Source organism: Sceloporus occidentalis, unplaced genomic scaffold (assembly GCF_023333645.1).
Source record: "Sceloporus occidentalis isolate IW3139 unplaced genomic scaffold, rSceOcc1.0.p SCAF_1, whole genome shotgun sequence".
NCBI lineage: Eukaryota > Metazoa > Chordata > Lepidosauria > Squamata > Phrynosomatidae > Sceloporus > Sceloporus occidentalis.
Window position 1 is genome coordinate 161,317,050 of NW_028316981.1, and position 14,659 is coordinate 161,331,708.

At 44.6% G+C, this 14,659-nt stretch overlaps 1 protein-coding gene across 1 annotated transcript; it reads left to right on the forward strand.

Annotated features, from left to right (window-relative positions):
- Positions 1 to 6,292: 6,292 nt before the first annotated feature.
- DDN (dendrin) lies at positions 6,293 to 13,816 on the forward strand. The gene is made up of 2 exons (XM_089508373.1): positions 6,293 to 6,664; positions 11,791 to 13,816. Exons 1-2 carry the CDS (start codon positions 6,477 to 6,479, stop codon positions 13,649 to 13,651), a joined length of 2,049 nt encoding a protein of 682 aa, XP_089364499.1. The 5' UTR covers positions 6,293 to 6,476; the 3' UTR covers positions 13,652 to 13,816.
- The last annotated feature ends 843 nt before the right edge of the window (positions 13,817 to 14,659 follow it).

The window sequence follows — 14,659 nt, forward strand, 5'->3', positions numbered from 1 at the left end:
ACTGGAAGGTTTAATATAGCCATAAATTAAGTAGATTTCATATAGCCATAATATTGGTGTTTCAGTGCGTATACTCCGTGCAGTTATGAGGTCCTTGCCAGTTGTATGTTCCAACACTAGAGTTCCTTCAGAATTCTTTTTAACAGGCATGGCTTTCTCAGCTGATAAGACAATGTAGAAAAGATCTTTTGAAGACAAGACTGAAAACCACAGATCTATGCAACTATCTTCGGTACAATCTGTATTACCTTTCGCTATTGCAGGAGCCACCATTTGTATTCTATTATACAGCGCGCCTGCGCCATACGCAGCCTTGAGCATACGCGCTCAAGCCGTGGGGCGCGCGCGGGCCGGAAGGGGCGGTGGTCCCATTCAATTAATGGGTGCGTGTGCCCGTTGCGCCCCGCGCGCGAGCCCCATTGTTTCCAGTGGGGCTCGAGCATAGGCGGAATTTGCCTTATGCGGCGGGATCCGGAACAGATCCCCCGCGTAAGGCGAGGACGGACTGTATATTTTAACATCATTCAGGCATATATCTATAGCTATGGACATAAAAAATAGTACTAAGTGCAAACTAGAACAGTTCCATCTTTGCAAACAAAATGCCAGATGCATCCCTATTGAATTCTCATCGGAAGATGCAGTCCTGTGCACTCAGGTAAAATGGTTAGAGGATTTCATACTTCTTAAAGGGCATGTCAATTCAATTTGGGTGCAGTGTAAAATGAGAATCAAAACTGTTATTGCTGGAACTGTTAGACTGCAAAGCTCTTCTGGCCTAAGTGGCCAGCCCTATTTCTATGTATCTTCCAGGCATTATGTCATACAAAAGTACCGCATACTGTCCTGTCCTGTCCTGAATCTAGTCCTACTTTGTCCATGAACTAGTCGCTCCTCTTTCCTCACTAGTGTCCTCAGGGCCAGGAATGTGCTGAGCCAGCATCACCGCCCAGACACCAAATCCCTGTTTGTTCTGCCCATGGCTTTTAAAAAGGCGGAAATCCCTCCTGGCATCCAGCTGGAGCCATGGGTGGTGATAGCATCCCCTAGGAAAAGGAGAAAGCCATTGGGACAAGGCAGCTATCCCAAAATTGGGTTCTCTGCCGTAGAGCCAGAATGAGTGAAAATGAACCAGAACGACAAGAAGGTAGTTGTATCCATCGGCACTTTCCAAACAACTGGTAGTTTATCTGAGTAAAGGAGAGGCATCTGAGTTGGGGCTTTCCTAGGCATAGAGGGAAATTGGTAGAAGGCTGCTTTTAAATTTTGGCTATGGGAAGGGGGTAAGTGCTGAAGGGATGCTACAGGTGATAATGGTACCTGCAGGGCCAGTTCTACCATTTGGTACGATTATGGAACTGCCTTTGGCAACAGATTTGGGTTGTCATAAAAGGGCAGCGAATGCTTATGTACTGGGTTGATCTTGTGAGGGTGCACAGAAATGGCACTGATAACCTAAGTATCTGATTCTGTCCTGTCCTTACGCAGTCTCTCCTACATAAAATCCCTTTCCATTCACCCCCACTCCTTTGTTGATGCAGCACATTCCTAGCAGGGTGGGAGAAGGACAAGAAGGTAGTGGTTATTAAAGCTGCACATACTGGTTGAAAGACTACTTCAGCTTTAAATGTCTTGAGTCTGAGGCTAATAGAACTTTGGGGGGGGGGTGCAACTTCAAGTTGCCTTATGGCAACCACTTGAATTTCATAGGGTTTTCTTAGGCAAGGAAGACTCAGAAGTGGTTTTGCCTCTGAAACATTGCCTACAGCACCTGGCATTGGTTGGTGATACATAAAACAGGGAAAGGCCCTGAAATCTCTGGGTTATTGATGTTATTCTGTCTAAGGACACACGAAGGAATCAAGAAACTGATGACAGTGGACAAAATCAGCATCTCCGGGAGCAGATGGAGGGTTGACTGGGTAGAGCGTTCATAATATTACATGTGTCAAGACTGGACTTCAAACCTCACAGGCACAAAGTCATGGCTGTTTAACAGGTACAGTGCTCTATTATTTTGGTTCCACTTGGTGATTTGTGAAAGTGGGATTGTGGTGTGAATGGATGGATGAATAGAGTAGTCTAAACTGAATCCTCTTCAGCAGATGTTCAGTACAATCAGTTGTTGGCGTATAACAGAAGTAGGGAATCTCTGGCTGTTCAGATGTTTGGGACTTTAGCTTCCAAAAGCTCTTGCCAGCAGTTAATGGTAAGGGATTATGAGAGCTGGAACCCAAAACATCTAAAAGGTTTAAAATTCCTCAACCTTGGTTATATGAAAATTATATCTATTAATGCAGTGCCTTACCAACTGATTTGTAAAATAGTCTGTTTCCAAACTGACACTCTTGCTTGTGAAGCACATACTTCTGAACACTGTTCTAGACATGTGGTCTATTAATGAATGGCTATTTAAATGCAAGTGTTTCTTACTCTCTGTGTGGAAAATGTGCTTGCCATTGAATAGCTGAATGCATGGTGTAGTTAATAGCAATAATATTGTTGGATGGTGCATACTACTAGGTCTCATGCAAGCAAGCAACTGCAGTGGCTCACATGTTTTGTTTGCTTGCCTCATAGAATCATAGAGTTGGAAGATGCCACAAGGGCCATCCAGTCCAACCCCCTGCCATGCAGGAACACACAAAGAACTTCCGACAGAGGGCCATCCAGTCTCTGTTTACAATTAGGAAGTTCTTCCTGTCAAGAAGTTCATCCTAATGTTTAGGTGGAATCTGTAGATTCCACCTAAACATTAGGAGGAACCGCCTGATGGTAAGAGCTCCTTGTCAGTGGAATATGCTGCATTGGAGAATGGTGGGTTTTTTCTGAACAGAGGCTGGATGGCCATCTTTCGGATGTGCTTTGACCATGCATTGCCTCCATGCTTGCAAATACTTTTGGCCCTGTCACCACAACTTCTCCATGCAAAAGCTTCCACATTTAGTTTCCTTTGTCAGAGTTCGAAAGCTTGACTTTTTTTAAATGGAATGTTTATTTTTCTTTTGTTTTGAAATATGTCATGTATACATAAATGTAAATATAAATAAAATACTTTAATAATAAAAAATATATAGAAGTACAGATGTGACAATGAAATAACCAATATACTATGTGATTTAAACTAAGGGCATGATGTTATGCTTCAGACACGTTTTGGCACAAATCCTTGTCAGAGATCAGAACTGGCTATATACATATGTGGTTACATTGAGGAATCTTGTATTAATGTCAAGGAGAGCTGTATTTAGCATATACCAGAGAGATGGAGGAGTGTGTGTGTATGAGAGAGAGATGAAGTGAGAGAAATTTTTGGGTATTTTTCTATATGACATTGCTACTTTTTCTTTTCTTACTAGACCTGCTGCTGGGCATTGAGTAACAGTCTCACTCACCAATATTGGAAAGGTGAGCTCTCTGTGTGAGGCTGGCTAGGCTGATGTATGCTGTGATCAGGATCTTGTTAAAGGTAAAAAAAGAAGAGCCATTAAAAAAAGAAAAAAACAACATCTCAAGGGTTTCTTGTTTGTCAAATGAGAATCGTGATGTAAAAATTGCATGTGTCGCAGGATTGTTTTATGGTTGATTTGGTCGAATTTGTTAAGTACTGTGTTACACTAAAGTGATGTATAGGGATGTGTGAATAACCTGGACCCCTTTTTCCTTCTTTCCAGTCACTCACTGGCCTTTGGGAACTTATGGTTACTGCTGCTGCTGCCACAGCAATGGGATGGGAACAAAAAAATTGCAAGACCTTACCCCTCTTCTTCCTCTCCACCCCACAAATAACAAATGGAACTGTGTCACACGCAACTCGGCTAGCCACCCCCATCGTTGCCAGCCGTTGCCAATGCAGTTGCCATGCTGGTGCTTCAGTTGCTAGGCTTCATAAGAGCTGGCGTGGGAGTTGTACTGAACTCTCTCATTTACTGGGAAATGTGTGTATGTGTGTGTTGTGGAAGGAGGGAATAGAAGAAGGGAGAGACTGCATTTCCCATGGTGAGGGCTTGGATGGGTTTTTCTGAAGGTGTGGAGTTAGAGGAAGCTTCTTGCTTTCCAGCACTAAAATGGGACTGGGGCACTGGGCTCTAGCGGAATGGACTGTCTCTCCCATGAAGAGAATATCTGAACTGTCTCTTGGTCCATTTGAAGCCTGTGATGCTCGCTTCCCATTCCATGCTCGGTTGTCAAGTTCTTAAAAGGCTCTTGGATGTCCTTAATCGATGGGATCTGGGCCACTGCATCTTGTTGCACAACAGTAATGGGAGACGGATTAGGCACCAACATTTCTCTTATTACAGCGCCATTAAATGTGCTGGAGTCCAGGATCAAAGTTTTGAAGACCCCGGCATGGTGATCTCAGAGGGCATCCCACTTTACCTCCCTGTTTCCATTGCCTGTTCACTCAATCCAATCTCTCCACCACCTTTCAGGGGAGGGAGGAAGAAGGAGAGGGGAAGTTGGGAGGTAAGGTATGTGGCAGCTACTGCTCCTTTTCTTGCTCTGTAAAGATTTGTTCCTTTCCTTGCTGTGTCAGAGAGTGAACAACTGGGAAGACCCACAGCAGAGCCACAAATCTCTAAGCACTGGCGATGGGCCTTCTATTGCCACTGGGGCCTGAGGAGGTGCCCAAGGGTTCCAATGTACAGTGCTAGCCTTGTCAAGATTCTGTGTTCCCAAGTCTATTGGGGCTTGGCATGTAGCGCCGTGTTCCCACTTTTGGATCCAAGTGATTGCCAGCAACTCAAGGTATTTCATTGCTTCTGGCAGAAGATCCAAGCGGTGATTAAAAAGACAGAAAAAAGTGAATTAACCATTTGGTGCCTGTAAATGAGAAACCTGAACTGTGACCTGGACACATAGCAAAATGGAGAGCCAGGGAACTGTCTTATAACAAGTCAGATTGTTGGTCTATTTATTTAGCTCAGTATTGGGCTGCCTCTACACTGATTAGCAGCAGCTCTCCAAAATTTCAGACAAGAGCATTTCCCCAGGCTTACCTTGAGATGCTAAAGGCTAAGTCCCATAAAGGCTGCAGATCTTGCCTGATCTTGGAAGCTAAGCAGGATCAGCCTGCTTAGTACTTGGATGGGAGACTGCCAATGAATACCAGGTGCTGCAGGCTATATTTTAGAAGAAGGAGCTGGAAAAAACTCTGAGTATTCCTTGCCTAATGAAACCCTAAGAAATTTATGGGGTTGTCATAAGTCAACAGGTAACTTGAAGACACAGACACACACACCTGGAAATGCGGGGGATTGAACTTGAGACCTCTGTTGGAAAACATGTGCTCTGTCACAAAGTTATAATTCCTTCCCAGTGAGGTGACATGACATGTTATATCTCAGTGATGGCTAAATACTGCAAGGATACACTTAACAGGGATGTTGCAGGAAGTAGATTCTAGTGACACAGTACAGCTGAGCCCTGGCAGAAAGCAGCGTGTTGTGGATGACACAAACTCTTGCATGTCTGTGGCCCACAGCAATGCAGCAAGTCATAAGGGAAAGAGGCAACAAATCTATGCTCCTGTCCTACATGAACACAGTTCAATTTTATAGATTTATTCATTTTATATAGTGGATTTCCATACCATTCTTTATCATTATTTATCCCAAGATAAATTTAAAACAAAAACAGACAGTAGAAGAGTTTAAACCATTGAGATAAATACTGCAATGAAATCTAAGTGAAAACAACATCTCCTATATTTCATACACAATTTTCTCAGTACTATACCAACAATGACACAATTCATTCTAATACCCAGGAGGATGGTGTGACACCTACAACAGACAGTAACACAGAAGCAGAAAGCATTTAAGAATTAAAACCCATGTTTTTTCTTTATCATAATTTATCAACAAAGGGTTTCATGGGAACAATGCAAAGAAGGGAGGACATGGGCTGAGATAGGTTCTGTTCTGGGCATGAGGTGATGTGTGGAAGCCATGTGTGTTTGTTCTGTGTGTGAAAAACTGAGAGAATGCAGCATTTGCCTGTGTGATGTGGTGTGTCCTTAGTGTGCTGACGTGTCTTGTATAGCTGTAGCTGTGTAACTGTTCTTGCAGCAGCTTGTGGTGGCAGAGATGCTTTGTATGTGTGTGTGTGCCTATGTAGTCTCTATGTAGAGAACAGAGTGTGTAGCAATGCGAGAGAGTCTCAGTGGGCGTAGCTGTTTTTCTGATGTGCCTTTGCACTATGCACGTGTGTGCATATCCACGTGTCTCTGTTTCTTTCAGTCTCTCTCTCTCTTTTTCTCCATTGGTGTCACTTGCAGCCACCTGGCCCTGAGCAGTGGGCTTAACTGAGTGAACCTCACCTTGTGCTACTTGCTGCCAGCAATCCTTACCCTCTCCACCTGCACAAGGGACTTGCTTGTTGTGTGCTGCATGTGGGTGTAATGCACTCCCAGACTTTCTCTCTTGGTGCTGCTGGGTTGGCTCCAGCAGCTGCTAGATGTCCCGGCAACCAGGATGATCTTTGAATGTTTGAATCCAGGTGATTTCAGGTGCCTTCGGGGCTTCGAGAGAACAACCCTGCTCTTTGTTGAATTTAACACAGTCTTTTGTTCCAGCCAGAGCACCATGGAAGCAGGGGGGACATGGACTGGGCAAGGCTACAATGCCCCCTGGATGCACCACAGTGTGGCCGGGCAGTACACGTGAGTCCTATACTCTTTTGCAGGGGGTGCTGCTTGAAGAGAAGGGAGACAAAATTAAACTCCTGACACTGGTGAACCAATAGAGAGCAATGTATGGGTTGGTATCACAGTGTTCTTGGGCTGCATCAAGTGAAAGGTCACCCCTGGATTGTTGGAGGAGGTGGGGAAGGAATTTAATTTAGGATTTGGGTGCATTGTAAGTAATAGAAGGCACTGCATTCTAAAAAGATAAAATGCTAGAAGTTAAATAACATTTTTACAGTATATTTTTAATTGCTATTTTTAAAGCTCTTTCCCGTTATGATCTTTTTATTATAAGGCATTAGTATAAGGCATCTTTACAACAGCAATGGAAAACAAAGTAGTATAGTATAATGCCCATAATATAGACTAGAAGGCTGTGGCTGGACATTGGCTAATAATTGACCTGAGATTTGAACTAGGGACTTGGCAGCTCACTGCACATGCTCTTAACTACTACATTATTTTGGAGGCAGTATATTGGCTTGGACTGATGGCTGAGTTTGGATCAGCATTTTAATTTCCAAAAAGATAAATACTAAGATGCAAATATATCTGGAAGTCATATATGCAATTCTGGAAACTCTGTTTCCTTAAAACATATGGACTGTATACTCAAGGCAAGCAGGCAGATAGATAGGCATTCTTGTGCACATGCTCAGAGGCACTCTTCTTTTCCATTTCACTTTATCTGAAGACTAATCTAGTTCAAGGAATATATACAAGTTTAGCTATAGGAGACCCATATAGGATCTAAATGTTGTTGGGTTTTATGTTGTTTTTATCTGTCAGCATAACTGGGGTTCAGCTCAAGGCTTGAACTGTAAGAAATGAAAGTCAGAAGGTTCTGCAAGAGAAATAAATCAACCAGAGGGATACTTCGTTCCTCCACCTAGCTGGGTCCTCTTTTGCACTGCTTGCTACTAATGTCAACTTACTGGAAAGGCAAAAAATCACTGTATATTTATATTTTTAGGAAAGAAAATAGGGCCGTGACAGACTGTGACACAGATGGAGCCTTTCCAATGTCCAGCTGACAGACCTTGCCTGACGAGGAAAGGGCTATAAAGCAGTTAAAAGCAGGTTTTCTAACTCACCCCACACTAAAATATAAATAAACATCTGAGTAGAAGGAGTGCTTGACTCCTTGCTTGCACCCTGTGTCAGTGGTGCTTTTGCCATATTTCTTACTGGCTGCATTGCAACAATCCATATGTGAATCTGTCTTAGTTCCATGATGCCTTAATTCAATAATGAAGTTATTCCAGCTATTTTATCTAATATACACTGCTGATACAGGTCTGACTAAAACACTGATTTCCTACCATTAGATTCACAATAATTCTGGATTATTTTTTTTCCAAGTTTCTGCAAGAGTTTTCCCAAGTTTATGTAGCTATAAACTTCTATTCCAATGTAGAGAAATAATCTACATGCATAAGATGTGCCTAATTTTTTTCTCCCACTTTGTCAACTGCACATTTCCACCTCTCAGCTGCACATTTTGTGTCCAACTGCACACTTAAAAATACTTTTAAAAAATTGTTGTAAAGAAGGAAGAGAAGCTACTGAAATGTGCTAGCTGTCCTGGATGGACATGGAGTGAAATGGAATCAAAAGGGAAGAACAGAAGGGCATCAGTGATGCTGGTGATTTGCCATTGCTGGACTAGCAGAGGACATGGATCTCACCAGAGATGGTGGGAAGAAGAGTGGCAAATTATAAATACTGAAGAGCAAATTATGAATACACACAATACAGCACTACTATTAATAGGCATCAAAGGCTGGATTAGTGTTGGTCAGGAGGATGCATATGGGTATTGCATATGGCTTCAAGACTATCTCTTGGTTCAAAGTTTACCAAATGGAGTCATTGAACTCATTAGGTTGCATGATGCAAGCCACAATGGCTGCCTTCCCCAGCTGTCCAGATGTGTTAGCTAACAGTATGGGGAACTATTATGTCAATGTGTCAAAAAGCTGATAGGAAAAGAATCATCTCATTTGAAATGTGGTGATGGGGGAAGAGTTCTGCAGCTATCATGGACTGACAAAAAGATGAATAAATGTGTCAAAGAGCAAATCAAGTCTAGATTCTCCTAAGAAGATTAATTGAGACCGTTATACTTTGGACATATCATGAAATGAGAAGACTCATTAGAAAATACAATAATATTAGGTAAAGTGGAAGGCAGTAGGTGTATTACAGGTGGTTTGAGTTAATCAAGGAAGCCACAGCCCTGACTTCTGAAGACCTGAGCAGGAGGTCTTTCATTCATATGGTCACCATAACTTGAAGCTGACTTAATGGCCATTAGCATCAACCAAAATTGTATCAAGCCCATTCTGTCCATACTGTGATCAGTGAATAATAATATTTAATATTATTCCTTATTTATGTCACTGTATACCACTTTTAATTCAATTAATTTAAAACTATAATCATTAGTTTTGTTGTTTTATTTATGTGTTTATTTTCACTTGTTTTTAAAATTTTATTGTGAGCCATCTCAAGTTACAGTTTTGGGGGAAAGCCAGGATAGAAGTCAGATAATGATGATAATTAAATAATTTACAGGTTCTAAAGAGAGGTGTGAAGTGTTTTGAAGGCCAAGAAATGATACGCTGGATACACTGGCTAGGACTGATGGGAGCTGTAGTTCAACAACATCTGCTGAGACTCATGATTCCTACCCTGCAAATAGCAGGACTTCAAAGTATCCTGTAGGGGGATCAATTCACATTCTGTACAGTACACCAATTTTAATAGCAATGAGCATCATAAAATGTAAAATAAGATTCATGTTTGTGGGGGGCAATATTCCATGTTATCATGATTTTCAAGCATAAACATAATTTCTCCACAATGAACCAGAAGTTAGTTCAGCAAACATGCAGCTCCAACTCGTGTGTTTGCTATGGTAACAGCAGAGTTAACGTGTAAAGAAGAATTAGCAGGAAGAGAGATGCTGAACTCCTTCCACGGCCATCAGTTTCCCCAAGACTGGTCTATGAGGCAAAAAACAAGATGGTGCTCCTACCCAAGTGCCAAAGCAAGGTGACTGCACTAACAGTTGAACCCAACAGACTTGAGTCTCTAGAGCATTTTAGGGTACCCATGACAGTTTGTATGGCACATGCAGCTGTGCCCTCCAACAAAGGGCCCTTTCACACTGCAATAGTGGTATGATTTCACTTCAATTGCCATGGCAACATCCTATGGAACTCCCTGGGACTGGCAGCTGAGGGAGAGGGCTTTACTAGTCTCATCCGGAAAGCTCCTCTGATGCCTCTCACCAAAACTCCCAGAATTTCATAGGATGCAGCCATGACAGTTACAAGTGGAATCATAGTGCTGTAATAATGCAGTGCAGAAGGGTCCACAAGGGAACAGCCACACCATTCAGGGGTAATACCACTACTGTCCCCCCAGTATCTGCCACCAAGGCACTTGCCTAACGCCAGTGTTGTCCTCGGATTCTGCTCAGCAAATGCTAATTGCTTCCTAATTGCTAACAGAAAATGGGGGTTGTGCTTGTGGTGCAGTTAGATCATTTTCCCCCATAATGGCTTTATGTCCCCCTCCCCACATCCCTGTATGTGGCATTGTGTATTCCTTCACTTTGTGTGTGTGTATGTCACCTGTTGACATATGGCCAGGGTGACCAGATGTCATAACCACAAAGGAGGACAAGGTACCATAAAATGTAGGGCATTCAAGAAAAAAGGAGGGTGTTCCAAAATAAAACCTAGACGCACTCGTATAAATATAAACCCATGCTTCTTAGCCCTGCTTAAAATTGTAGGACATGTCCTGGGAAAGGAGGACATCTAGTCACCCTGCATATGGCGACCCATGGATTTCAGAGGATTTTCTTAGGCAAGGAAGACTCAGAGGTGGTTTGGACAGTCAATGCCTCTGAAATATAGCCCACAGCACCTGTGATTTGTTGTCAGTCTCTGATCCAAGTACTCACCAGGGCTGACCCTGCTTAGCTTCCAAGATCAGATAGGATCTGGTGCCTTTAAAGTATTTAGTAAGCCAGTTGTGCTGCATTTAGAAGTCTTCAACCTATTCAGTGGAGACTAGGACCTTTGTTGGCCCTGTGTACTTTTGAGTATAGGTCTACCATGAGTCTTATCAATGTGCTGTTATCAGTCAGGAACAGAAGCTGTAGGGACTAGATTATACTTTCCTACCACTTTACTCTCCCCTTTTATAAGAAGCCTACCTTAAATTAAAGCAACAACAATACTAGTTGGCAACTAAAGACAGAATATCACTCCACTGCCTGCCAGTACTCAAGTAATCCCAGTGCATTTTGAATTAAAGCTAGGTGAAGTGTTAATGGGTCTGGAGGGAATGGAAATGACTGTTGGAAAGCCTTAATAACAGCCACACAAGAACAATATTGCAAGGGAGAAACAGGTGACACCAGAAAAAGGTTCTCTTTTTAAATGCAGTGGGAACTTCAGTACACACAGCTTTACTGAAAGTGTGGGAGGGACATAGAGGGTTAATTCCCACTTACTTTTAAACTGGTTTGCGATTCGCCTTCGCTCTGTGTTGGTGAATCAATTCCAAAAGGTCCATCATGACCACTATGAAAGCGGATCTTTTCATTGTCCCCCTATAATCACTTCTTTTTTGGCATGATTGTCATCCCCACTAGATTGTGCTGCTTCAAAATGCATGTCAATCATCTGTGCGTCATCAGTGACATAAGTGGCAGCCCAGGCCACTTGATCGAAGATTCAATTCATTGGTTTTGCAACTATTTGCCTCACTTTGAGCTGACGTCGGATGGCCCAGGTAATTACAAATAGTTGCAAAACCAGTGAATCAAATCTTCTATCAATATCTGCCTTTATGGGCAGTAAAAGATATTGTCCCATTCCCAGTGTTGAAATAATATTCTATTGCCAATCTAGTTTGCTTCTGAAGGGGGTGGGTGAGGGAAAGAGTTGCTGTCTTGCTTAGTGGTTTAGGCAACAAAAAGTCTCAGGTCAACGCTGGCATCCCAGTGTCCAGCATGGGCTTTATTTTACTTCTGTGTCATTTCTGCTGAACTCACAGACTTTTCCTCTCTCTGTCTTTCCCAGGCTCTTGGAGAAACAGCTTGTCTCAGATTTGTCCCCCTACCGGCGTCGCCTCGTCCCCCGGGTGCTCCAGGATTCCACCAACTGGCACGATGCCCAGCTCCCATCACGCTGGAGCCTGCTGAAGCAGGAGGGCCAGTGGTTTTCTGGGAAGGACTTGAGCAGGGTGACCTCCTCCCCAAAGGCCCAATGGCAGCCACCATTGCCACTGCCACCACAACGTAGCCCTACTTATGGTGGCCTACATCCAGTCCATAGGAGGGATGGGAGCTGGGGAGCAGTCAGCCACCTGGGAAGGGATGGCCCCACAGACTTCCTCACCGGAGGCTCTTTTACTGCCACTCCAAGCTGCTGGTGGTATCCCAGAGGAGCTTCTGCTAAAAGCCGGTGTGATCCCCCTGTCCGGGCCCCTCCAAGCTACGAAGCCCATATGCTGTTGCGCCTCCGGGCTGGGCAGGGCCCCCGCAAAGAAAACTGGCCCCATCCTCCACCTTATGTTGCTCCCCCATCTTATGAGGCACCCCACCGCACAGTCCAGCCTCAACAGCCACCACCAATGTGCCAGAGTCCATGCAAAGAAGCTTTAACAGGAAAGCAGCACCAAACAATGGGGCCCAAGAAATGTGGGGAGAGAATAGCAGGGACCTATGAGACCAGGGGACCACAGAGTCACGGTCCTGGGAGGAAGGCAGGGAGGCGCCAGGCTAAAATCCCAGGTAGCTGGAGCTACCTTTCTGGAGCAAGCACGTGGGGCGGCCCTCGGAGGCAGCCAGAAAGTGCAGAGTCCATCAATGGCTTGGTGCCCAGCTGGGACATGAGCCCCCAAGACCGTAGTTATACTCTCCCTCGGATAAGTAAAAGTAATAAGGGGGTGCCCGTGGCCTGTCCCCCTCAACACACACTCCCTGCAGGCTGGGGCTTTAGCCATGCTGTGGGTTGTCCCCCTGGAGTTGTAAGGAATGGTGGGAACAAAGCAGGAGACAGGTACATCAGAGACCTCATGCCCAAGTGGAAGGAGCCAAGCCATACTAGGGAGGCTGGGGGGAGCCAGGGATCATTGTCAAAGCTGACGCCACGGCGGCGTGGAGGTCTCTTTGTCATTGATGCCACATGTGTGGTCATCCAGGCCCATTACATCCCGGCTCCCCGGACAGAGCATGTCCGTTACCTGGGCCAAGAGGGCCTGGACAAGGTCAAAGCTGCCGTTTCCCCTGGTTCTCCAGCCCCTGTCTCGATGGAGGAGCGAGCTGCTCGCATCCTGGGTCTATCAGTGAGTGAGTTGGGGTTCACAGAGGCAGGAAAAAGTAAAATATTGGGGCCAGGGAGTCCTCGGCAAACGGTTAGTGAAAGCTCTGCAGCTGAGGTGGCCGTGGCTGAGGAAAACTATGGAACAGGGCAGCCTAGAAGGGCTCCTTCATCTCTGGCCAGCCCTAGGAAAGCTTTGCCACTCCCAACTCCCAATAATTTCCAGGTTGAGAATACACAGGAGGAACTGCCTTGCCCTGAGGATACAGGAGCATCAACAGTTCCATGCCAGGAAAGTGTCTCTGGCCTACCACAACGAGAGGAAGAACCAGAACCCATCTTTCCCTCACAGCGCAGGTCGTATGCCCTGGAGCTGAAGGAAGCCATGTCAAGGATCCGCCGACACACGGCTCCAGATTCGGATACGGATGAGGAGCTAGAGAAAGAATGTGAGCCAGTCTGTGGGCAACCAGTGGACTGGAAAAGGGGGCTGAATGAAGGGGCTCTGTCCTGCAGCAGCAGCAGCCTAGACAGCAGCAGTTCCAATGCCACTGTGGTGCCAGGGAATTCCACTCCCACACCGCTCCCCGTGGGGGACCTGATCCAGATGATGCCGTAACCATGAAGACAGATGTGAAAAAAGACTGTGAAATAATATGAAATCCTCACCCACCCCACTCTCCCAAGTGCCTGGTATCCCCATGCCTCTCCCCACTCCCCCTTGCTAGAAGCTCAGGGACACTGAGGTGTTTGGGGCTGTAGGGTTAGAAAGGAGATATATATATATATATAGTGGTAAGCCTTCTCCAGAGGTGTAACCATGGGGGACATGCAAAATGAAGGCACTGCACCACCCCACCCCACCCCAATAATTCCATACCCTTCAACTGTCCCAGTTTGGCAGGGACAGTCCTGATTACCCTTCTGTTATAACACTGTTTCAGCTGCTTTTAAAATGTTTTTCCTCTTTCCCCTTTTGTGCTCAGCTTCAATTGCTGCAAACTGAGTGCAAAGTGCAAAAATAATTTTCAGTCAATGAACTCAGCAGTGGGGAGAGGAGAGGGTAGTATCTTATCCTTCTCAGTAGGCTCAGGTAAAAGCAAATAGCTACAGCCTCTCCTAGTTTGTGTGTTCTTCCACATTAACTTTTGCCATATTGACTACTCTCTGATGTTGCTTGGCCACATATGTTCCAGTTTTATCTTTAAAAGGTTGGAGGGTATGAAATTCTGCCCCTTCAAATTAAATTGTCTTTCCATCCCCAAATTTCTAGCATTGCAGAGTAATGATTCACACCTAGAATATTTGCTGTGTTTGCTCAGCTGACGTTTAAGTTACTACAATGCTAAAAATATGTGTATGGAAGGAAAATTTCATTTTAGAAGGAAGAATTCTTGCTGCGGGGGGCAATACCCTCATTAATACCTCCCCCTTCAGAGCTACATCCCTGGCCTTCTCACATCAGTGTCCTGTCTGTGTGTTTGTAGTAAAATAGCTAAGAATGGATCCCACATGCAGTCAGAGGGCAATAAACCTCTGATTATTAGACGCTAGGGACAATCTGCCATCACCATAGTACCTTACAATAGCAAGCCTCCCTGCCTGGCCTTAGCTGCAGACACTAGTA

What these genes read in the sequence shown, in the direction of transcription:
- DDN (XM_089508373.1), top strand. Translation starts at nt 6,477, where the DNA reads ATGATCTTTGAATGTTTGAATCCAGGTGATTTCAGGTGCCTTCGGGGC. An exon ending in AGTGTGGCCGGGCAGTACAC is followed by an intron (nt 6,665 to 11,790) that starts GTGAGTCCTATA and finishes TGTCTTTCCCAG; the next exon opens with GCTCTTGGAGAAACAGCTTG.